This window comes from Rhodnius prolixus, unplaced genomic scaffold (assembly GCF_049639745.1).
Source record: "Rhodnius prolixus isolate KJV_2025 unplaced genomic scaffold, Rpr scaffold_3, whole genome shotgun sequence".
In the NCBI taxonomy this organism is placed as follows: domain Eukaryota; kingdom Metazoa; phylum Arthropoda; class Insecta; order Hemiptera; family Reduviidae; genus Rhodnius; species Rhodnius prolixus.
Genome location: NW_027411603.1, coordinates 13,277,690 through 13,303,124, shown reverse-complemented (window position 1 = coordinate 13,303,124; position 25,435 = coordinate 13,277,690). Strand labels below are relative to the sequence as shown.

The following is a 25,435-nucleotide window of genomic DNA, read 5'->3' as shown; positions in this document are numbered from 1 at the left end:
TCACACTGATCGCTGTATTTGGCCCATCCCATGGCATCACAATTTCCGAGCATTTGTCTAATGGAAAATGCAATCGGCATTTTTATTAATATAACTAATTCCTGACGAATATTTCTAATTTAAGTTCGTACGTATTTTAACATTGTGAAAAATTAAATCAACCACTTTATTTTTTAGACAATCGACCAGTAGTGACAAAGGAATGCACCAGTGGAAGTGAAGCTTTAACAGCACTAGGAGTTGGATATGTTTTGACGATAGCTGCTACAATCTTCATCTATTTGGTCTAACAATAAAATAATTATTATAAATATCTTCATTTTTTTTCTTTTCTTTGGATCAAATGCTGAAAAAGTCCAAAAGTTTTCATAACTAAAGAAAATACAAACATTTTCAATGAAAAAGCACGAATCACTTTATTCACAATAGAAACAGATGTTCACAAACACTCTTTAGCATTTGTAAATATCAAAAATTAATATAATAAGATGTCACACACCAAATAGGGAAACAACATATCTTAAAAGAAAAAATTAATAATACTATTGATAATGCTGTTTCACTCACGATCCTTTCCAATAATAAATCTCTCTCTTCCTTTTAAAATATAAAGATATATATAATTCTTCATTTTAACACGACTATCCTCTCACCCCGCGTGTATTGTAAAATATATATATAACTATAAATAAATCTTATGAATGAAAATAGTTTATAGATTACCAATGATAAATCTGAAAGAAAGGGAAAGAACGTCAGGTAAAATGTTATTGGTTCATATCTTTTTGGATTGTATATGTGGATATGCTTTTCTTTTTTATTTTTCTTCCTAAAAATATTCACTCTCACATGCACATACACTGTCTCTAAAAAATATAAGTAAAATCGAATGAATATATAAATTATTTTTTGAATAGAAATTCTTAAACTATATTTCCGACAGTTTGAGAATAAAAAGTCAGTATTTACCTAGCCAATAATAATAATAATAATAAAACGAACTATCTTTTAAAAAATTAAATAAGATATGAATGAAATCACATTTAACTTATGAAAGTAAGAAATAAATCAGTTGTCAGGAAACATATCGTTTTGTACAATTTTATTGCACCTCGATGTATATAATATTGAAGATCATATGTCAATATAAAATTGCACTTAGATTCTTCTAAAAAGAAATGTAGAAAAATAAACAAAAACAGGCCTTTTTACTTTTTTGTTTTCTTTTGTTTTAAATTCAGTAAAAATTATTGAAAAGTAGTTAAATAAGGCGAGTTTTAGTGATCTATCGATGAGATTGATTACTGCCTATATTTAATCAAGTTACATATTCTGGAATTTTTTTTCTTTCTTTTTCCCTTAGGGTAAGTTTCTTGATTTCGTAATGACGTTGGTGAGTGGTATTAGAGAGTGTCTGGTATTAGCAGCTTTAATGAAATTTAAAAAGTGGTTATCTGTTGAAACTAGAAAAGCGCTTTTTTTTTTTTTTTTTTTTTTTTTTTTTTTTTTTTTTTTAAATCTAGGGGAAGCAATTTTAATTACTAATGTGGAAAAATAATGTATTAATTCTTGCAATTTACCAAGGTTTCTTGGTAGAACCTGTTTGCTTGCAGTACGAAAATTGAGAAGAGTGAAAGTACTTCTCTCTTATCACAGGGCATTTTCACTGGAGGAAACATGTACATAGGATGAGCCTAGCTTCCTAACCACTCTATAGTAGGATTAAACTTCACGGGGGCTTTATATTTGCAAATGATTCTTTAAGTTTGGTGCCTGCAATCGGAAATCGAATTGGGTAGTGGAAGTCCTCTGCCCGCGCACATTAATCGATACGGACTGCTTTGCGTTGCTTTCGGGGACTAAGTGGTCCCACTCTTGGAATGAGTAAAACTTCTTTTTAGAAAGACACCAATTCAAGAATAGATAAGACTGTAGACAGTTGTTATCCAAGAAATCAGATCTTCTCTATACCTTATTGAAATAGTTTTAGAGCTCCGTGTGCTTTGTTAAACCCAATTTGTTTTCCCTAGTTTTTTATCAGGTAGATCGCCTAAACACGCCTATAGAACCATATTTATTATTTACAAGAATTAAATTCACTTTCTGTAAGGATAATCTTCTAATTTTCTTTGCTGGATGTACTATATTTTTATACATTCTTGTCTTCAGTTGGGGAAATTTAAACTGTTTTGTAGTAAAACAAAATATTGCTTATTTTTAAAACAGTATTTAAATTTAATTTTAAGAACATGTTTACAAAACAAATTAAATCATAAAAAACAATAAACAAATAAATGATCACAGCTGTTTTGACAATATAATAGATATTATTGTCACTTAAATGTAGGGGAGGAATTTCGTTTAATGAAATGCTGTGAATCTGTGGTGTGTTCAGTATGTAGAACTTACTTTTTTAAAATAAAAAGATTTAATAAAATAATATTTAGTAATGAAAACTTCTCGTAAAGTATATATAGATATATATACAAATTTGAAAATGTAGTTTTTACTAAATTTTTATTTTTTACACCATTATTGTAAAAAAAAATATTGCATTAAGTTTGATTAAAGTGCAAAAAGAAAATCAACTTATTTCAGTTACTAAATAATTATAAATACGAGTATATATATTTATATATAAAGAAGATTAAATTTAAAAAAAAGAAAGTAATAATAGTAAAAATAAAAAATTAAAAGACACATATCATGAAAGAACAATGTGGTAGAATTCTGCCTAAATACTAATGAACAAACTAATGTAATACAAAAAATATATATAAATATAAAGGAACGTTTGTATCTTGTAAATATATTATTAATATTGTAATAATAAAAAGAAGAGAAATTTATTGTTTTGCATGCTTTGCTACTTAATGTACACTTTTTAAATCAACAAAAAAAAAAAATGAATAAAAAAAGAAAAAATGTTTAAAAAAATATATATATATCTAAAACAAAATTGTTCGAAAAACGGGCCGTAATTCACAAATTATTATGCGTACGAAATTCGTACTAGATGTATAGTTAGTGATTATGTCATTTCGCCTTGGATAGCACTCCAAGTGTATATACTTAACAATAAAACAGCATTTTTTGTTATAAAAAAGAAAAGAAAACGAAAAGTAATCAACAGAAATAGAAAAAGAAAAAAGAAATCAGTAAAAACTATCAGCAATCTTGGGTTAAATTCAAAATTTATGAAAATATGGGGACAAAAAAATATATATTCATTATTTTTGTAAAAACAAAAAAGCAATTATCACACTTTTTTAATTTATAAATTTGGTTTATTATTTAGTAGTTGCATAATTTCTGACGAATTTCATGCGTTGTTCCCATATCTATTTGATTACCACTCTAATGTATCATTCTACTTTTTGTATTTTAATTTATTTCGTTTATTACTCGAGGTTCACAGATTTACTTTTACTCAAGCCTCTACGAGTTCTGAAAGGAGACATTGATGAAAGAGTTGTATAAATCAGAAATTAGATGTAGCTCAGAAGTTTTAAGATGCTTCTGTTGGTTGACTTTGAAAAATGAAGGTGTAGCTAAGTGTATATTATAGCTTAAGAAACAATACACCGTATTTATCCGCTTTTGTTGATATTAAAAGCGTCTTGCGGTTAATCGGTTGATGACTGAGTTAGGAAGGACTAATGTAGATCCTAACAGCAGGACAGGGGAAAAAATCCCTTGCTGTTTTTAAAAAAGCATTTGTCTCCTCTTCCCCTAAGAAAATCAATGCTGGATACACTTACATAGTTTGACAAAATGCTGCTGGCCCTTTTGCTTTCAACAAAAAAAACATTTTGGGAGGCACTCAGCCTCCACACCACTTTCGCTGATACCAGCACTCAGCTCTTGAATTCCACTAAGTGCATTAAATTTATTTAAATCTAGAGCCCTGATGGAAAATATTTGATACAAAGTTCTCTGTACTGACAGACTACGTCTCCCACCTAATTAATTTAATGATGAATTGGGGTTAGAGAGGGACATCACTATTAGTGGTTTACCGACCCCTCACTTAGGTACAATATGTACTTAGGACGATCGTTTTTTGCATAATCATGTGCAACTGGGAGTTAATGCATGGTGGAGGGATCATTCAGTGCTGGACAATACCTGCGGAACTCAGCATTTGGTAGCCTGCCCGGTAAATTTGTCTCACTAAGGTCATATAAAAGCCAAGTTTACTCATCTATCCTCTCGTCATTGTATTCTGATCCATTCATTTACTGCAAAGAAAATCGAGACACTTTTCCTAGCGTTTGTAGTTGTTAGGGAAGGATCTAGTAAATTCCAGTGTTGAATTCATTTAGAGGAACGAGAGAAACTTTGCATGGAACAGAGACCAAGGGTTGAATTTTTCAAGCGAATTCGTGACGCCCGCTAAAAAATCCGTGACACATCGTGACTACTTTAAGAGATTCCTTTCACTTTTGTTCTTTTTTCATTTGCCTAGATCAAGCAGTGCGATGGAGGATAACTCCTTACCTAAAAACATGAAAGGAATAAACCTATATGATATTCACCATAATGAGAATAAATGTTTCAGTTTCATTGAGAACCAAAGAGATTAGAAAATTTTTAAATTTTCGCACAATTCTTTCTTTAGATTTTTTTTTATGGTACTCGTAAACGCATTAAGTAGAGTGTTGAACCAATTAATCATCGCAGGTCAAATACTTATTATCGCTATACAAAGGAAATCGTGTGAAGTACGTCAAAGAATTTATGCCAAGGTATTATAAAATCTGTAAATTAATACTATTAGTGAACAAAAAATCTTTCAATATAAATGTTATGGAATTTTTTGAAAAATTCATTGAAAAAACAAAAAATGGATGTAAGAAGTAAAAAGAATATTTTTTATCATTTGTTAATTATTTTTATTTAGCTGCTCTGACCGATCGCCGCCGCCAAATTTAGCATTAATGATAAACTTAAAAATTAAAAAAATAATTATATATGAATTTTTTTAGATGAGAGCGTATATATATATATAAAAAAATAAAAGTTAATTCTTTAATATTAAATTGTAAATTATTGCAGTATTAAATATCTACAAGATTTATTTTGCAAAGTTTTCTAGTATTTAAAAAAGGAATTTTATAGCTTCCAAAATATTTATAAATTAAAACAAAAAACAAAACAAAAATCTTTGCCTTGAATATACGCGTCTATTTAATAGGTACAAAATTATAAGAAATTTTTCACAGATATCACAAAAATATGAAAGAAAATAAACACCAGTCACTTTGCGCGCTCTTCTACATTATACTACATTACCACTTCTCCATAATACTCTGGGATCTGCGCTCAGTGGATCTGTACTATCTCCGTTGTCTGGATCTGTAATTATTCGCTCTCTCTCTCTCACTCTCTCTTTCTGAATCTCTCTTCTCCTGTCACTCTCGTATAGATTTAATATTACGCTTTTTGTATATAATAAAAAATAAGTAAAAAAATAAAGTAATTTTTTATGAAAAGAAAAATCATGACATAGAAAAAATATTTCTCACAGTTCTTTTAGAAATAAAATAAGGATTTTTAACAACTGGATCGTTTAGGGAAGGGGGGGTTGAATCTATTCCGGTGGTAGTAGAAGAAAAAGTACTTAAACATAAAGTATATAAAAATAAATATTATAAATTATTACATGTTCCTATTTGATGTATTATCTTTAATTTTTACTTTTCCTTCTATCTAGTTTTTAATTTTAACGACAAAACTATGATTTCTTAGCCTTGCTCAGTGCCGTAGAAAGAAAGAAAACTACTAAAAAGATAAATCTTAATTTACTGTGAGTTTTCTTATTCAAAATAAACTTGTAACTTATTTTTCTCTGTTTTCAGTTCAGCTAAATATGAAAGCCATTTTGCGTGAATTTGTTGTAGTTAAGAAAATATTTTGCTGGGAGTCACTGCCAAAAAAGTCACTGTAGGCTCGTAGCGAAGGCACTTTTACACACAAATATCGCAACTACGAAAGGTCCCTTAATTTGACTTTTTTGCTAACACGAATAGTAATTCTAAGTTAAAACTCAGTAATTTTCAACCCTAAGCATATTTTTCAATCTAAAATATATGTTCTAGTGTCTGAGGATATGTTTGCCACGATCAGTTACCTTAAATTTTTCTGAGACCTCAAGGCTTTTTGAGTGCAAATGCGCAGTGATTGGCCTAAGGAAAAAAAGTTTCATTCTAGTTTCGAAAAAAGGCAACGAAAACCTTCTTTAAAACTGGAATAAGTTGGGTTATCTAGTAACTACAGTTACCTGGAGTTTTTTTTTCCAATGCACAGCTGGGTTCCGGACAGTTTTCCTCATGATCATGACCAGGAACATAGAAGGCCTATGAAGGCTGTGGAGTTGGCCAGCTGCTGTAGTGTGTCCTCTACAATCAATTATGGGATTATATAGTCCAAACTCCTAAAGCCGATTTTTGAATCTCCACAAATGTAAAATCATTTCTCCATTTTTGAATAATTGGCTTGATCTGCTGAAAAATATCAAAGTTCCAGAGGTTACGATTCTTTCTTTTGACCGTATCTAGTGGTTCATCAGATTTGTGTACAGAAATCTGACTCCCACTTACACAGCATATGTCACCGCACTGTCTTAGTATGGTAGAGAACCAGATAGTGTTGCGACAACGTGTGAGCTTTATAAGTGGAGAAAAACTTTTTTTAAAAAAGAATAAAAATACATATATGAAGATAGTCATAATTAAAGAAAGCAAGCGGTCTGTGAGGTGATGTATTTTTCAAATACATATAATTTTCTTATTTCCTTGGAGTTTAGTTATTTAAAATGAAAGGTTGGAGTATGATTACATCCACCGATTTAAAATTATTTATCTGTTCAAAAACTACACGCTTTGTTTTAACTGAGCTAAGTGAAAAAACTCGATTGAATTATGGTGTAACAGGGTAATAAGAGTTCTAATTGTCAAAAGTTTCGGATGAAACTTAAAAAAACATAACTGTGCTGTATCTTTCCTCGCTCAGTGTAGACAAGAAAGGTGATCTTGTCTAAGTTGAGCGTGGGTATCGGACAATGATTTTTTTTTTTAAGTAACATATTTTCATTTTTTTGAAATTCTTCAAGTGATTTCATTCATCACACATCCGTGTTTTTTTAAAAAGAAAACTTTTCTTGTATAAGTGCTGACCCACTTTTTCTTTATTTGTTTTGTCCGTGCTTCATCTATAAATCAAGCTCACCAGCTAGCTACGGGCCTGAAGTGACTCAAGAACAAGTTGAAAGTCTAAGCAAAACAAATTGTTTAATTTCAGTAATAAATTAATTGCGAGAAAAAAATGAAAACGAAGTTCTACTAGTGTCGAATGAAGTTATAAGCAAAATTAATTTTTTTCTCTCTCTCTGAAGTTGTAGGAAAACTAAAAAAGTTATGCAAGTATTTTGTTTAATTTGTATTTCGAGGCACCTTTCTCATTAAAAACAAAATATACATATCCTTATTTTTAACACTGAGGTTACTGTTAGTTTTTATTATGTACTTTATTTTCAAATTACAAATTGTATTTTTAATTTTTTATTAATGAATAAAGATACGAGGTGTCTGCTTGTTGATAATTCTATTATTAAATAAAAGTAATTTCGATTTTTCTGTTAATGCTATTTGAAAAAATACATGGCCTTGGATAATTATTACTTTTTCTATAGTCACCCTTTTTTTTTGTTTTAGTTTTTAATAATTGGAATATCAATTATCTTTCTACGTGCATGTTTTTCTCTAGGCCAAAATAAGTTTTCCAATCAAGTTAGTTCTTGGGCTTGTTGGTACAAATAATAGAATTTAGTATCATTATTTTATCCGTCACAGCGCATACATTTATTATATCCCTGACGGTAGTTACAGCCCAGAAAGTAGTTTGGTCTAGAGATTTCGACTTTGCTTATGTTTCCGTCTAGCTCTATATTTGCTGACTACGGAAACCGGTCAGGAATTTAATAAACATTAGCGCTTCGATGAATAAAGTCATCGATATTATCCAGTACTGCAACCTAACTTTCAACTGAATACAGTGAATATAAGAGTTTAACGGTTTTTCTATATATATATATTATATATTATTGGAGTCTTTTTTGTTTTGGTTTAGTTAGATTTATTCTGCTCCTCAAGAATGTCAAAATTTAATTTGCAGCATGCTTCAAGAGATTACTTGCGACTAACATCTATAACCAATACTAATCTCTGAGTGGAATGTTTACTTATACTAGCTGAAATTAAAAGAAAAAACCGAGGCTCTATTATTTCATAGAGTGCCGCTGATTATTTTTATTACTTGGTACATTAATTTGTATGTAACATAGTTTTATTAATTATTGAAAAAAGTAGTTAGCATTCCAAATAAATGCTAGGGTACATCAGAAGTTCATTCATTTATTGTGCCTAATCTTCAACTGTTTGTTCTTTTTACTCTTTCCCAGCTTTGTTAACAAAAAGTTTCTTTCTTGATTGTATCAGCAAATATAAAAAGAAATGCTAAGTTGAAATTCATCAGATTTCAGATTTACCTTATCAGATTTTAGTCAAGAGATATTACAAAAAATTATTATTTGTTTACAACCCTTAATAAGGATCAAGAAGTTTCTTGCGACATTTTCAAATTTGTGACTAAGCTTTTAGGGTATTGCTTGACCATTACCATTCATCCTTGTCGTTGGGTTGTCAAAACAATAAAAAGTCTGTTATGGTAGAAAGTTATTCATGGACATCTGTCGGTTAGACATTGGTGGTTTCACAACACTGCATAATGAGGCTCATTCATACCAGTGGCATTTTAGAAGTGTTGGTGAGGAGCAAAAGGCTACTCCCATTGATATCTGGCCGCTTGGTTCTTCGCTTGGTAGGTGCAACGTTTCTTGAAAGGTAGTTGTGTTGAAGATTTTAGCGTTCTTCTCAAAAGTGTAATATCAGAATAGTCAATAATAACTGCTCAGATAATGAAAGTCACAGAAAAATCAAAGTAGAAAATTCTCACGTTCAAAATACTTTTTTTTAAGAGAAGAGAATGAAAATAAAACGTAGTTCAAAGTGGCGTAATTAGCTGATTCAAAAAGTGTTCTATAGAAAGAATAGTGTGAGCTTATCAGTAATCAAAAAAAGGTCCAGTGTGAGAAAAAAGTGATTCAAAACGATGGCGAATTAAAAATGTTGAAATGATAAAAGCTTTCATATCAACATACATTGTCCTGGTCTAAAAGAACATTGTGAATGGGCTAAAAAGTTCTAAAAATACAAAAAAAAAAACATTTTGCCCAGAAAAAAAATATATTTTCCTGTCTGAACAAATAATAAATTTGTATTACAAACACTAGATCTCCAAATTTTCTTGAGCTAAAAATAAATATTTGAATTAGACATACAATATATATACATAAAGGTCTTATTAACTCACAATGTGCAGCATAGTCCTGCATTAACTCTCCATCGCCTTGACCATTTGCTAAACGGAAAGCTGCGGGATGACGGCGACAGAAATAGAAGAAAGTGTGTCTTCAAAAAGTCAGCGTAGTCAAATAACCTGAAATAAGTAACATTGATGAACAAAATAGATACCTTAGGGTTTATGTTATTTTTTGCTTATTTATTTTTCCAGAACTTTTACATCTTTTACCGCGGCTTTGTTTTTTATTATTGCTCTTCTATTTTCCCTTCAGCTAATTACTTATTGTTCGAGCATTCCTAAATTATATGAGTACATGGTGGATGTATTAAAACTTCCTCTTTTGCAAACAGCTTTATTTCCGTGGATGACTGCACTCTATGAAATGTTTTCTTTCTTTTTTTGTCACTCAAGTTTCCTAACCGCAAACTGAGATTAAAACTTCTGAATTATTTCTTAATGGTCAATTAAACCAAATATTTATTTGTTATTACTGCAACAAGTTCCTCCTAGTAATTGTCCTCCTAACTTCCAAGATGAACTTGTGATGAATTCTCAAAAAATCCATTAGACTCCCCACTGCAATACCCATTTTGGACACTGCAGAACTATCTGTACAGTGAATTTGGTAACACATAGATTTGGTAGCTAGAAAAAAGAAAAGTTATAGGTTTTATATAATTTACTGGACGGTAAATACTTGCCAAAAAGTTCAAACATAATAGTAATAGATAAATAGTAACGGCTGCAAACTAATTTTAAAAATAAACTAATTAAAAGTTGACTGAAGTGCACTCAACCTTAGAATATCCTTAGAATTCTTACGTGAAAATTATGTAAATATCCGGCCAAATCAGATTTTGTTCGGGTTCCGAAATAAATATGCTATTTATTGCAAGTAACAAATTTTTTTTTATAGATGTTTTGAATTATTTTTTACAAACTTAAAGTTGGCGTGCTTTTAGCTGAACCTAAGATGATTAGAAATGTTTTAGCAGCTTTTGGAAGGTAATAATCGGAGAAGTTGAATCTAAAAATAGAAAAGAGTAGGCTGCTGAAAGCTTACTTGTTTCGTCCATATTATCCAGAACAGGACAAGATGACACTTCTACAGCTATCATTGAATGAGAATGTCTCGGAAGAAAATAGGCTTAGTTTCCAGAAACGGAAGAAATTACCTGGTTAAACAATCACCCTTACACAATATTTTTTCTGCAGGTACAGACTTGAAGTAGATGTTGTCAAAGGTACTGGGAAAAGTTGTCCGCACATACCACCAAATTATAAAAAAACTACAAGCCTGCAAAATTAATAAATCGTTTTACATAAACTTTGGTTTCAATTCAGTTCATCGAAAAAAAAATTAACTAATGAATTAAAAAAAAAAACAAAACTATAAATGATTGTAGTGTTTGTAGCAAAAAAAAAAAAAAAAAATCTATATCTTGGGTTCTTTTTTATTAAATTAATAACAAGATTTAAAAAACTAATACATTTTTTTTAGGGCTTCGCTGAATATCCTTATTTAAAATCAATAAATGTGTTCAGTTAAAGCGATGGAGATATTGTTCAATAATTAACTAAATGGTAGGGAAATATTAAAAAAAATAGTTCATTCAGTAGAGTTTTTGCCAGTTTAGTCTTTCTTCTTTTAGTCCGCTTAAAAAATACCAGTTCGTTTTTTGAAACAACAATGATGGAAAAATCATGATTCTCATGAAGAGAAAAATCCGAATAGCTCAGAATCTCAGAAAATAAGCATGCTTAGAAATAATTGAAAATCTCGCAACACTTGATTTTCTAATATTATTATAGAAATACATAGTATTTCCTTTATAAAAACTGGTATGTTTTCATAGCTTTAGAAGCTGAACTAATTGACAAAAATCAACTAACGGTCAACAAAGAAAAGGTTTACATTAAGCAAATTAAGACTAACTTTTCGGAAACACCTTTCTTTTAATAATAATTTATTGTACCTTAAATGATTGGCATTATTAAATCAATTTTTTTTTCAGTTTGTTAAATAATCCAATGGTAAACTATTAATTCAAATCACTTTTATTAATGTAAACAACAAATAAAAACTCCCAACACATCAAACACAATACTTTAAGGATGACACAAGCTAACTAATAAACTAAAACAGAAGATTAAATTATATATTAACCGAGCCGAAGAACACCGATGATTGCCGACTATATTCGGGTAGATATATAGAGATGAAGCAGTTATTGGAAGGTAACAGCCCGCTAAGGCACCTTGGGTTCTAACCCATGTAAGATCTTTGTGTGAGTGAGGTAATTCCTAGAAAATCGGTCACTAACACAAAGATCTTACATGGGTTAGAACCCAAGGTGCCTTAGCGGGCTGTTACCTTCCACAATCTGTTTCAACTGCAACTACCCGAATATAGTCGGCAATCATCGGTATTCTTCGGTGCAGTTGATTATTTATTTTACTTTACCTTCTGCTATTGTTTACTAGTATGAAGATGTATTAAATTTAATATTTTTAAAAAAGAGACATTACAACTAGTTACTCTCTTCTCGTATTTAGATTACTCAGTGCATAACTCCCAATTAAAAAGTTAGTTTACTTTATTAACTATGATTTTAATTTAAATAATTCCATTCCAACCCAGATAAAGCTTTTAACATTTGTCGCTAAAAGAAAAACTGCTGATTATACTGTAACCATTTATTTGCTCGTAGATTTTTCTAATATTTTCTTTCCTAAACAAGTTTTCTAAAAATCAAGAGAGCTTCAACGAGGATAATTAGATTAACTAATTATTGCACTTTTAAGTTACTTTAGTTCAGAGAATAAGGAATAAATTAGTGTTTTATAATTTTTTCTTAAGGCTTAATACAAGTTATTTTTGTTTTCTCTCACTATCCAAGGAAAGTATTGCATTCGTACCAAAGTTTCATCGCCGGAAATATCCGTTTTGAACCCCTAAAAAGTGTTTTTTAGACAATGGTCTGTGTGTGTGTGTGTTTATGGTTTGAACAAAATATCTCAAAAACTACTGTTTGCAGGAAGCTGAAACTTAATATTTAAATTAGGCTCTACCAGGGGATCTGACTACAAACTAGCGATTAAAATCCTTTGATTAGTGGAATAACACATTACGAATCGAATTTTCGAGATTTACAAGAAATAAGCAGAATATATATTTTTACAGTGAGAAATTCGATTTATAAAAGGGTATTATTCATTTGTAAAAGGGTATTTATTTATCTTTATTCTCTTTCTTTTTTTGTATTATATATCTGTAAATGCTCGGGTCAACCCTTTGATACTATTGTATTATAAGCAAGAAACAATAAATAAATAATATATTTTTAAAAATTATTGTTTTTTTCTGGGTCCATTAGTGCTCTTGATCAGGTGTTTCTGGAGATTCTGTTATCTTTCTTATCTAGAGACAGCATAAACTTTCTCAAAAGTCCCCGAAGAAGTTTCTAATGAAACTTGGAACTAAAAGCTTTCAAGTAGCCAAAAAACTTACATTATTTTAGGCCCTAAGTTTTTAATATTCTGTTTTAACATTCTGAGAATTTTGTAGGTAAATATTATTCAATCCAATAAAATGCTGATATCTAGCTGCCAATCTTAGAAACTGCTTTCACCCAAATCGGGCAGCCTCTACCTTCTAGCGGCACTTTCTATAACTAAAGTTAAATAGTGTTTCTGAGTTAATATTGTTTAGATTTATATTATAACTGAGGGATTTATTACTTAAGGAGACCATTAACAGAATTAAGAAATTTTTATTTTGATCTCACTCTTTCGGATAATATATGTCCGAATTGACAATTTACAGTTGATATGAAGGTTTGTGCGCGTAGAAAAAGTTTTTCATTGACGTCAGATCACATAGTCGGTACAGGCTGATTAAATTTTCTGTGATGTCAAGCAGGAGTGCCTCGAATTATTATTCTAGCTGCGTTGTCCTTATTAACCGAAAATAATCCCCTGAGAAGGGACTAGTGGTCAAAACATCAACTGTCTTATTATTGTAGGCTTCCATTAATTAAGCCACTTGACTCTCCTAGATCTCTAAATGAATATTTTATGTAATTGTTTAAACAAGAATTTGTTATATAAATTATTCAATTAATAGTAAATTTAAATTTACTTCTATATTTACTAAATGTAGTAAATAACTAGCACAGCTAAGTAAAGCTAGACTTATAAAATCAGGTGGGATGGTTCTTTTTTTCTATCCGTCATTACCTAGGTTTATTCTGTCTTCACTTACACATTTTTAGTTGCACATACATCAACAATAACATTAACATTAGCTTAGTTGATCTTAGACTCTTTTAATTTTAATATCTATCGTCGTGAAATTTTACCTCTGATTCCAATTAGTAAATAAAGTTCCCTAGATTAAAATAACATCTTTAGGTCTTCCCTAAAACTTGCCTAAATAACATGCTCCCCGTGATCACCAGGCTAAAAGTGTAGTTATTGAACTCCTTGGCAATCGTGGGTTGAAGAATTATATGGTGTCGACAAGGATTGGACATCAACATTATCATTCTCTTCGACAAGAGTGGTAAAATGACTGATCCTAGGTCCCAACTTGGTGGTATGAAATGACTAATCGGTAATGAAGAACCTGTCAGAGTCAATTTTTAAAGACTATGGAAATATTAAAAACTATATCTTTGGTTTCTGATCTATGATATGGGCTAGATTATTTCAATTTAATAAATTAATTTCAGTTTAATAAAAGAAATTTGATTTAGCTAGGCGTTTTATTCTTAAGTAAATGTACCTAAATTTTTGTTTTGTAATGAAGTATTCCTGAACTATTTAGCAAAACTTAAATAAGTCTCATTAAAGTATTTAAAAGCGAGAATTGTAGAAAAAAGAACAGTTAACTTTTATACTGGATTAAAACTCAAAAAATGAAAAAGCCTTTAGGAAGTAAAATAAGGACTTTATTGGCATCATGTGAGAAAACCTTTTTGATTACAGATGAAATTCAATTTACATGATTACTCTACATTACGGAGCTTATAGAGAATGGTTTTATTTTTATTTGGTCTTACTGTTTTTAAATGATCATAAGTTTTTAATTAATAAAAGTGAAAGTTAATGATTGTAATTGGAAGTGGTCAGATCATCCTTTACACAAATGGTGACATGTGCTAGTTGAGTTTCAAGCTCATCGTTCATCCTGTAGGTAATATCTAAAGGTAATGAAGACTCTACGTAACTCCCTCGATTCTGTTTCGTAAACGGTAAAAATTTCTTCAAGGATGTGAACAATAAATGCATGAAGTTCTGTGATGATGTGTTCATATTGCTACCACCTTTCTCTCCGTCGCTATCTTCACTGCCATCTTCATCATAGTCCTCTGTTTGTTTGACTCTTCCTTTTGCTTTCTTCGCTTGGTGTGCATTCTTTTTGTATCCCAATTTCTCTGTCTTATTATTAGACTTAACTTTAGTCTTCACTTCTTCTTCGTCATCACTTTCTTCCTTCTCGTTCTCCTCACCTCCCTTAAACTTTTCATCCTCGTCCTGCTCTTCTTCACTATTGGTTATGGGTTTGATGGTTCTGAATGTCTTAACATGGTAACTGCCTCCCCTTTTATTAGCAGCTCTTATCTTCCTAGAGATTGTAAGCTGTGGCAGCCGTGGGTATGATTTTATTGCTGTAAATGAGTTTGGGTTCAAGATTTCTTGTAGATTTTTTTTTTTGGCCTCAACAAGATCGGCCACAATTTTGGAAAAATCATTTGCTGCGTTTTCCAATTTCTACAACACACAAAATTTTACTCAGTATTAGTTGGTTTCTGCTAAAACAAAAACAAAATTTGTAAATAGTACATTTAAGTACAAAAAACTTCGAAAGAACCAATTTTTTTGTTTTAATAGTAAAACTGTTCAGTGATGTAATGACAGAAGAAGACGTTCAGACTTAAAAAGGAAAGAGACACAGAGAAAGGTCAAGAGTACGCAATAGAAGTTCCCTCTCTCTCACTCTTTGAGAAGAAGTCAAATGATAGCAACCTTTCCCATGCAAACACAATACAATATGCCGAAGCAGATTAAGTAGCAAACAACCATCACTTGAGATGTGGTTACCCTCCGCTTGATAAATATCTACTTTGGCTTAGCCAACTAAATATTTTGATTGGGTCCTATCAGAAGACCCGACTAAAAATTAGCTATTAAAATCCTTTAATAGAAATTGGCTATTTACTGTATTCAGTATTAACTTTCCTATGAGTCTGACTCGTAAACACCCATGATTTGCTCTAGACTTCTACTTACATACAAGGTTCATCTAGATATTGTATTGATTATTTTTTAGGAATATTCCATTCAGGACCTAGGAGGGTCATCATTTAAAGTATGCATACTAATTTTATAATTAGCCTACAGGCCTCCGTCTAATTTCATATAAATGATCATTTTACAAATTGATAATGCTACAATTCAATGTGTTTTCAAATTCTGAGTTTGAAGAAAATTAAATTTAAAACCCTGAAAATTGCAATGAGAGAAAGTCATAGGAGTCGTATATCCTGTACTTATCACATTCAGATAATTTAATTAAGGCCGAGTATTTGTCTGAGGTGACTCAACACCAGGAGCCTGTTTCAGCCGGCTTCCAGAAAGTGTTCTTTTATCAAAATCACATTCCAATTCTAGAGTGCGCTGGCCCCTAACCCAGAACCTCAAGTTGGGAGGGCACTATTCACTGAGCTAATCCTGGCCCTTATTATATCATTATACATTTTCTTTTGTCACTAATGATTTTACACAGCCAATTTAAGAATTGCATTATTTACCTCTTGGTTAGTTAATAGTTTATTGCTATTTATTTCAGCTTGTCTGCGTATCTTTGTCCGATTATAGGCTTGTACAATGACATCCCAACTACTGTTTAGTTCACGATATCCATTTTTGATTTGTTGATCTAATTCTCTCATTTTATTCTCCATTTCTTCAACGCTTTTGTCTAGATAAGATAAAAATTCATCGTTTGTTTTTACCAATAATTCTTTGTATCTAAAATGTATTTTATTTATTACAAATTAACATTCTTTTGATTAAATATGGTAATACAATAAAAATTGAAGTAGTACTTGGAGGGCAGCTTTCCAAAAAATTATTCACCACCACACTCTTTACTTCGGCTTTCCTATATTTTTTTTTTTTATTGATTTCCTACCAATTTTTACCCGGAAAAGAATCTGATGATCAATTCACAAATGAAACTTATTCCCCACTTTTGTAATCTATTTTTAGAGAAAGTATTATTGAGTGCAGAAAGTATTGAGAATGCTAAGTTAATGGCCAATTAACAAGCGTAAAGCTTTTATTTCTGTTTTGCGAGTTAATTATTCATTTTTTATAGAAAAAAATTAGCTTTTAGAAAAGTAATTAAAATTGTTTTTTTAATTTCCAATTAGCTGGTTAGGAAGTCTATTGTATATAACTGCTAAACGTTTGAAGTGCCTTTAATAATAATAAAAGCCGATGTATTCAATACTAGATTATAGATCACCGGATTCTTACAATACAAAATACAATTATATACAGTCAAAACATACAGTAACTAACATTCAAATCAGCTTTAGCCTGTGGCCACATGATTAATGTTCAAATTCATCCATTCCCTTTAAAAATCTAGATGAAATACAAGACCATAAAAAACTAAAGTTATCCTATTCACACAAACTTTGAAAGAAAAAGCTTAAAACAATATTTTCACGACTTAACAAATTCAAATTATTTATTAGAACTCAAATTTTACTTTTCTTTCTTTACTTTTGAATAATTCATTTATTCACTCTTTTGGCATCCAAGCTCTGTATACACACCGCAGGTTCTTCTCCATTTGTTTTCATTCAAAGCTACTTTTTCAAAGTTACACTACCATATCTTTTTCATTTCCTGATCCCATGTGTTAACATTATTTGAAGAATTTAAGTATATGTATGGTTGCTATCATCCTCGTTTACGACACTCAACCGGTAATTCGACTCAAAGCCCGCCTGAAGTAGTAGGTATAATAGAATGTTTTTCCCACGCTCTTTCAAGCTTCTTTTTCTTGCAACTCAGCAGAAATTATATCGTTAAAATTATTCCTTTTTACTTGCTTTGTTTCTTAATTTTTATTAATTACACCCTAGTTTATAATTAATGAATTTAATTGGACTATTTTTATATTTCTTAGAGGATTTTTTTTGTTTTAAAGGTTTATTCCTTATATTAATTTAATTACTTTATTTTATAGTTATTTTGTTAGTTTGTAACTAAGTATTGTGTACATCATTCTAAGTTCCTTTTACTACAACTTCACATTTGGTCAACATTATATATTTTCTTCAAAAGAATTTTATAACGAATTTTTAACGTAATTAAATTCTAGCTAACATCAACTTTTTAAAATTATACATTACCCGAAAGGATATTTTAGACTAGAGGAAAAACAACGCCTCCACAGAAATGGCCTAAAACGAATTTTCATAAAAATTTATTCTAAAAAAAAGGAATAGATATAAATATACGTAAAGTAAAATAAGGTACAAGAAAATGGTAAGAGCATTTTCAAAAAAAAAAAACCTCGAAAATGTAACAAAACCATTCAAGTAATATGTTCTTCCAGCAGAAGAATTCTCTAAACTCGAAATTTTAGTATCACATTTAACCCTGCTTAACAATAAATAATGTATGAGACACAGGATCACTGAAATGACTATTTTACTTTGAAATGGAGAGAGAAGCTAAAATATCCATACCCATCAAAGGTGGGTCTTTGTTCTAATTTTCCCTGGAAACATTTTTCAAAAAAAGATGGCAGTTCAACATTAGTACTACAAGGAGGATGCCAATATTATCAAAAATCTATACTCTTCATTGTCCAGTTATGAACTACAATTAATATCTTATGTACTTTATCTTACCATTTATCTATTTATCTAGCCGATGGTGTGAATTGTTTTTGGATATACATAAGGGTTAATGGAGTACTTTTTAAATTCAGAATCTCTAATTAAAATGCTTTGCTTTTCTTAAGTGATAAAAAAAAACCTGATGTGGGCGGTCACACGAAAAAAACCTTTCCGATTAAAACTTGCTGCCCAATACTGCAAAACAGAAACAGAGTTGCAATTTGAGCTTTCTGATATCCTCAGTAAATATGCCCATTCACAAACATAGATGCAGACGATGCACTAAAAACATTTTTTCAGGTTAAAGGACCTCAAAACATGTATTTCCAGTAAAAAATCTATTTTGAAAAAATGACACGACTGTAGTAGAAAACAAAATCTGTAAATGGAAGAACTGGAAATGCAAGCGATTTTCTAGTAAGTAATTTGACCTCATCGCTTGACTATGGTTTAAGGTTAGTTTGGAGGAGAAAATGGTTTAAATAATTTAAAAGTACTGCAACAAGAATTAAAAGTTATGTTCTTATAAATATTAAAATTCTAATACCTACTTTATTTGTGCCAACATCTGATCCAAATTTTGAATTGGTACACTTTTGTTTTTGGAAACATTAGATTCAAACCAACTATTTTTGAAAATTTTGGTTTTAGCTTTTGGCGCTACAGTTACTTCTTCCGAATAATCCAAAGTAGAGGTTGAAACACTACTGCTTTCAGTTGTACTTGTTTCGTCCCATTGTTGTTGCCAATAATATTTCTTACCATGCGTTGAGGATGGCGTGGATTTCATTGTAATATTTCTTCTAAATATACGCCGACTTGCACCTTCAGGTTTGCCCAGCTGTAATTCCAAAGCTTTTAGAATCTCCTTTAGCAAATTATTAAGGTCTGTTTCTTCAATATGCTTAGCACATATTCCCTCAATCAACACAATTATACAACTGCAAATAGAATAGAAAAACAATTATTGAAATAAGTTTTTAATATACTGTAATTAAAATAAATAACCTACTAGAATATTTTTATTGTTGTTCATTCTTTTTGATGACTGATTCACAGTTTCAATAGAATGAAAAAAATAATTGCCATTTCAGTCGTGATACATTTATTCTGCCGAGCTTTCGACCTAGGAACTAGGTCATCTTCAGAACTAGTTTACAAAGTAATATTTTTACATTACAGGGTTGGTGTGTCTTCTGCCTTGTCTATGAACAGTCCATGAACAAACAAGACAGAAGACACACCAACCCAATAATGTAAAAATATTACTTTGTAAACTAGCCCTGAAGATGACCTAGTCCCTAGGTCGAAAGCTCGGCAGAATAAATGTATCACGACTGAAATGGCAATTATTTTTTCATCCTATAGAATATTTTTACTTTCTTTTAACTCTCTTAAGAGTAAGAGCTCCGATTGAAACAAATTTTCTAAATCGAGTTTTACCGGAAGAACCCCAATACAGATCCAAGAGGCACTTCTTTAGAGAAAAAAAAGGATTTTTTGGGGGAAGCGATTTACATCTGAAAACCCTACATAAATAACGAAGGATCTCAAGGAAATTCATAGCTGTTAGTTCTTAGTGACAGGGAAAAAACATGAAATTCACTGTTCAGTATTTTACATTAAGATATTGTGAATTCTGATTTACTGAATTTCTAAGTAAATTCAATAAATTTCAGAATTTCTATACTCAAAAAACAGAATCATGTTTTCAGAATGGAGAGAACATAAGATTCAATTAAATTAAATGGCCAGCTAATCTCAGAAAGGATGTATGGACATAGTTTTAATGATGGCTTTATTTTACTGCAAACAGTTGTTTTCTTATTCAATCATCCGCAGTTAATCAAACAGAAAATAATGTTTATCTTATTTCCATTAATATCTACTACTTACATTATCACAATGGGAGTAATTTTTTTTGTAGACGTCATGCAGATATTTAACTGTAACTTATGTTCTACTGCTAAAATTAATTAAGTAATACTCTATTTAAGACAGTACTGACTTTAATCTGTATGTGAATGCATAGTTTCTATGGATTTATATAAAAATTAAAAATATATTAATTTATATCTTACAACATTAATTTCCTAATAAGTAATTAAATAATCTGTTAGGGAAATAGATTTTTGTTTATCATACGCAGATTTTGCTTGCAGTAAAACTTTCATTTTATTAAAGGCAACTAGTGGTCACTGCCCGAGTGAAGCTCCTTCGTTTTCCCTTGAAACATAAGCTGATCTAAGTGGCTTTCCATAAGGATATCACATAAGTGGAAAATACGAAATGGTTCAAGTCCAATTAGAGTTTGCAAGTAAAATGGCCAGAGATCAACCTTTTCTTCAGTTCTTTATGCGACTTTATCACAGTTTGGAAGGTCGAAAGATATTGAGTTTACATACATTTAAATAAAACTCCCTGCATTCTACTTGAGTTTACTTCACACCAGCAAATATTCTCCTTTTTTTTACATTTGACACTTTACTTCTGTATCTGTCAGGGAAAACAACTGAGAAAAACTGACACATTACATTTGCATGTAACTTTACCCAAACAACTTAGTGGCTAAGCACCCATTGCTGCTTCTACCCATCCTACATCCTGGTAATATCAACTAGTATTTGCGAAATTAGTGAAAGAAGTATTCCAAAAAGTGAGTTGGTGGCAATAAAAAAAGTACATAACTATCCACCCAGATGATAGTGAAATTTCTATCAGCAGTGGAAGTTACTCTTTCAAAATAATAAGAGAGACTGTCTATCTCGGCTCATTAGCCGCGACATATAACATTAGCTGCAACATGGATTAAACATTCTGGAATTTCGGACTGTCAAAAGTTCTGTCGAGGTGGAATGTCATATTACTTAGATCATCTATGTATTCTAAGTTAGGGGAGTACCAAGGAAACCTCTTACTACCACATGATCTCTCAAATGTGGATATATGATCTCCACGATTGTTGGGAAAGCACATGATAGATTAGATGCACAAAAGTGTGGCCTTGAACGTTCACAACTAAGACAGCAGCAAGAAACAAAGCTAAATCGTAAGCTCGAGGGAGCCAGGTACAACCTAATTTGTGACTCTAGGGCGCGAAAGTGTAATAAAATAATAACTTACTTGGGATTTCTTGTGGTACAATTTCAGTCTCGAACTTTGTGAACTTTCTTCCCAAACCTCGTACTAGGAGATCAGAAGCAGTAACCACAAATGTTTTGAGATGATTACCAACCTGCAATATAGGAAAGTTCTACCAATTAGATTTACAAACGGTTATGGCATAGATCTTATTAATATGGTTCAAGTGCCAGGAGATGAATACTCACCCTTTCTTCAGTTTAATGCAATGTAACGGAACCAGCAAACGCATCCATAGTTTTTCTTTCTTTCTTAAAGGTAGGGAAATATTTTCACAATGCGTACTTACCAATTCGGTTGCACATTGAATCTAAGGATTGGTTTTAGTTCCAGATTGTTTTACCTCTAATAATCATCGTTACTTCGTTCTAGTAATTAAAATATTTATCGTGTTAATTGACAACGATCAGGCTGATACCAAAATTTTACTTAATACTAGGAGGTGACAACAACATCAATAATAATAATAATAATAAAACAATAATAATAATAACTGACATTAACAGTGATTAACAGATGGTAGGAATAGATTAATTTTCACTAAGCTGAAGGTGTGGTTAAGTGAATCAGTGAGTTAATTTGATCAGTTGATATGGGCACCAAGTTACAATTAGGAAGCTATTAACTCGGATGTACGACAAGCCACCAGTACTTACATGGGAGATCTCTTCAATATCATTATCGATTTTGTCCAAATCTGGTAATGGAAATTCTCTTTGATAACGTAATAACACTGCTTAGACCTTCTTATCGTTCCCGGCCAAAATTATTATAACTTCTAAATAAATATAATTTTGAGCTTAGTCAATATATGCTTTAAAATTAATTCTTATTATTAATGATAATAAATAAATTAAGCACCTCAAATAATAAGAGTTTCGAGTTGTAATACTCAAATGCTTCCCAAAGACGCAAAGTTACTATCTTACGGTTATACAAATTTTCAATAATTCGGATTTACACAATTTTATTTGCTTTTTTAAAACATTATATAGCCTAGGGACGAGCTGCAACATCTATAATTGCATAGAGAGCATTCTATATTGACCACAACTCATTTCTTAAAAAACAGAACATACTTAAACCGTTCATTTTTCAACTGAATCTCTTCAACCTATGTTATACACGAAAACAAATGTTATAATCTATTCAAGTAAAACATAAAAATTGAGCATTATATGAGTCCCATTATTTCTTATATTTAAGCTTTTAATAAAGTTGATCATTAGGTGCCTTTCGATTTATTATTTATAAATCTTCCACTACAGCAAAAAATCAAACCAGATCAATGTTTGCTGATTAAGTGGTAAGAATCATTGAATAATTAGCAGCTTTTATTAAAATAAAAACCACAGGATAGAGTAGGCCAACAGATTTTTAACACTTGTACTTGCCCTTTTATTTTTACTAAAAAGTGATTAAATACATAAATGGCTGACTATCTTTGGAATAGTTACTACATTTATGAGGATGTCAATTTCACTTACAATGATAATGTTTTATGTATTGACATTCTGAATGTAATATTCCCTTGAAGTTGAAACAATGCGAAAGTATGTTTTCAGCTCTAAAAACTATTTATTAAATTCTACATCATTCTTTATTTAAGCCTTACTACCTTGATAGCAGCACTCTAAAATGCAATCCTTCTAAAGTTAGAATTAGATTTAATGCACCCGATAGTTTTGATAGTTCACATAGATCTAAACCTTTTCTTTCTTTTTTACATGTAATGTAAGCTTTAATGTCTCTAATCTTTTGTCTCTTATCAAGTTTAAGAATAAGATATCTACATTAATATTTTATCCGTAATCAGATTTTAATATTTACACTGAAAAGAATGCTTCAAAATAAACTCTAAAAGAAAATCTAATTTATAGACAATTATACAATTTATGAAAAGAGAAAGCAATTCAAAGAAATGAGGTGTAAAGTGGTTAAAATTATAATATGGCAAATTATAGATAGTCCTATATATAATACTTCATTATATTATTAAGGCTTTTACATTTTCTTAAATAATCTTTTGACTATAACCTGCTGTACATGTAAGTTTTAAAAGCTGCACTAATAGCAGCAAGTGTGTGGATGTTTGCACAAGTTCTTACAATCTACGTACAGTGCCGCTTTTGTTAAGCATAAGTATTAAAATGAAGAAGTGTACGAAAGATGTTTTATTAAGAAAGTTAGGACGTAGAGAGAAATGCCTTTCTATCCAAACTTTCCATCAACTAGTATACTTAGATTTAAAGCTTGTTGTAAACTATACTTTCAAGAAAACTTCTTTAAATCAAGGTTTAGTCAAGCTAAATATTTACATAAAAATTCACTTGGATAGGATAGCGTCAATTACTCTGCTACGGGAATTAACTTTTTATTTCCAGTTTTCAGAAAAAAAAGGAGTTAATTTACAGAAACATACAGACATTACCATACCATACAAATTTGCACGTAATATATAATATTACGTAGATGTATATAAAGTTTATATAGATGTATATAAAGTATACATCCAGTAATACAGTATACACAATATATAAATACTTTTTGTTACTGCTTCAATAGCATCTTAAACTCTTTTATTTCAAATAAATTTCCTTCAAATAATATTTTTAAAATTATTGTTATTGTAATTAACGAAATATGCGTTGTTACTTTTTAAATATCAGCGAAGAAGTTATTTCCAAACCACTGATTAAAATGTTTAAGGAACTTACTCAGAATTCTCACAGCTTCCCTGGCTTGAGACTTTTGGCCCTCGTCCAAGATCCATGGTGGCAACTCCTCTGTAGATCTTAACAGTCTCGCATCGTTCTATCAGCAGAGAAGACCAAGGATTAATTATAGCTCAAAAATCTTAATACAACTAAGCTCTAAAGAGAAAATTAGAGATGCTCTGGAGAGTCACACAATGATGTCACGGGATTAAAAAATATTAACAAAAGAAATGAGACAGGGGGTCAGTCACGAACTTTCTTCTCTCTTTGAGCAGGGCGCGATTACGAGTTTTGATTACGAGATTAGGCATGCTTTGGTAGTTTGTCATTCATGCAAGATAAGAAGAACACCAGTGCGGAATGCAAGGATTATAGAAAGGGAGTAGAGAAAGGTGTACGACTACCCAGATTAGAATGCACGTTTCGCCAACGCTAAATTTGCTCGGGAGGAGCATCCTCTCAAAGGTACGCTTAGGGAGATTACGAGCTGAGGAACAACTTTCGATATAGTGAATGGGAAAACTGTTTTTTGGAGGAGGAGGAGGAATTTAGGTTCCTTTTTTTTGTTTTGTTTTGGAGGAACTTACTGGGGCTTATTTTTGGCGAAAAAATACGTTACCACATTTTTAAAGAATTTGCAGAAACCTGATTTTTGTGCGCCAAGTTCACTTTTATTATTTAGGAGGTTGTGATTTTTCTAATATCATAAAGCAACCATCTCTTACAACATCAGGTGTAGAAACTACTAGTTTGCACATAGTAATTATATCATAGAACAATAAATCTAACACTTCGCTGGTCTGCTCTCTCTCTTCCTCTTTTAATAACTGTCCACTAAACATAATCTGCTATATAACAAACACTCATAAAATAAGAACGTAAGTTCTAAAAATAATGAAAAACTTTTAACTTATTTTTGTCAATTAAAACAACAAAATGATTTGAACAAGAGTGTAAGGGGCAGAGAATTCTTAGAAATTAATTTGAACTAAAGACTGTCGCCGTTGCTTCAATTGCCTTTCCAATCAATTTTCTTTTATAAAAGTTTCTCTAAAGATCTTAATATAAATCAGTGAATTTAAAATAAAAAGTTGGAAATGTTTTAAAAAAAATGACAGCGAAAAAACTCTGGTACTATCAACACTTAAATTACTTTCTTTTACCGCAATACTCATAATTAAATTTTTCTCGAGTTTTTTTTCTCGGTTGAGCCGACTTGTAGCCCTAAGC

General features: G+C 30.7%; 2 protein-coding genes and 1 long non-coding RNA gene across 10 annotated transcripts in view; 1 reads left to right on the top strand and 2 right to left on the bottom strand.

Annotated features, from left to right (window-relative positions):
• LOC141453824 (acetylcholinesterase-like) overlaps positions 1–7,676 on the top strand; it is a 114,574-nt gene extending 106,898 nt beyond the window's left edge. For all 3 annotated transcript variants that reach the window (XM_074127472.1, XM_074127474.1, XM_074127473.1), the window contains one exon: positions 178–7,676. In XM_074127472.1, the coding sequence (XP_073983573.1) occupies positions 178–290 (113 nt within the window). In that variant the 3' untranslated portion in view covers positions 291–7,676. The remainder of the gene's footprint in view (positions 1–177) is intronic.
• Positions 7,677–9,296: 1,620 nt separating this feature from the next.
• Positions 9,297–11,754, bottom strand: LOC141453844 (uncharacterized). 4 transcript variants are annotated; one of them, XR_012458256.1, is made up of 4 exons: positions 11,400–11,754; positions 10,487–10,720; positions 9,643–10,068; positions 9,297–9,558 (listed from the first exon to the last, which is right to left on the bottom strand). It is a non-coding gene; the product is annotated as an uncharacterized lncRNA (long non-coding RNA). The 4 variants fall into 4 exon arrangements; XR_012458257.1 differs by having other exon boundaries at positions 9,652–10,068; XR_012458255.1 differs by having other exon boundaries at positions 9,297–9,838; positions 9,915–10,068.
• Positions 11,755–14,353: 2,599 nt separating this feature from the next.
• On the bottom strand, positions 14,354–24,302 carry LOC141453849 (uncharacterized). Of its 3 annotated transcripts, XM_074127518.1 has the most exons (6): positions 24,206–24,302; positions 21,677–21,856; positions 21,471–21,582; positions 18,899–19,288; positions 16,239–16,458; positions 14,354–15,198 (listed from the first exon to the last, which is right to left on the bottom strand). In XM_074127518.1, the coding sequence occupies exons 4-6, from the start codon at positions 19,135–19,137 to the stop codon at positions 14,530–14,532; spliced, it is 1,128 nt and encodes a 375-aa protein (XP_073983619.1). In that variant the 5' UTR covers positions 19,138–19,288; positions 21,471–21,582; positions 21,677–21,856; positions 24,206–24,302; the 3' UTR covers positions 14,354–14,529. The 3 variants fall into 3 exon arrangements, with proteins under 3 accessions (XP_073983619.1, XP_073983620.1, XP_073983618.1); XM_074127519.1 differs by lacking the exons at positions 21,677–21,856; positions 24,206–24,302 and having other exon boundaries at positions 21,471–21,584; XM_074127517.1 differs by lacking the exons at positions 21,471–21,582; positions 21,677–21,856; positions 24,206–24,302 and adding an exon at positions 20,244–20,382.
• Between the last annotated feature and the right edge of the window lie 1,133 nt (positions 24,303–25,435).

Coding starts and splice junctions, on each gene's coding strand:
- LOC141453849 (XM_074127517.1), bottom strand. CDS start 20,281: ATGACGTCTACAAAAAAAATTACTCCCATTGTGATAAT. Junction 19,289..20,243: donor ATTACTCCCATTGTGATAAT/GTAAGTAGTAGA, acceptor TTCTATTTGCAG/TTGTATAATTGTGTTGATTG. Junction 16,459..18,898: donor CAGATGTTGGCACAAATAAA/GTAGGTATTAGA, acceptor AATACATTTTAG/ATACAAAGAATTATTGGTAA.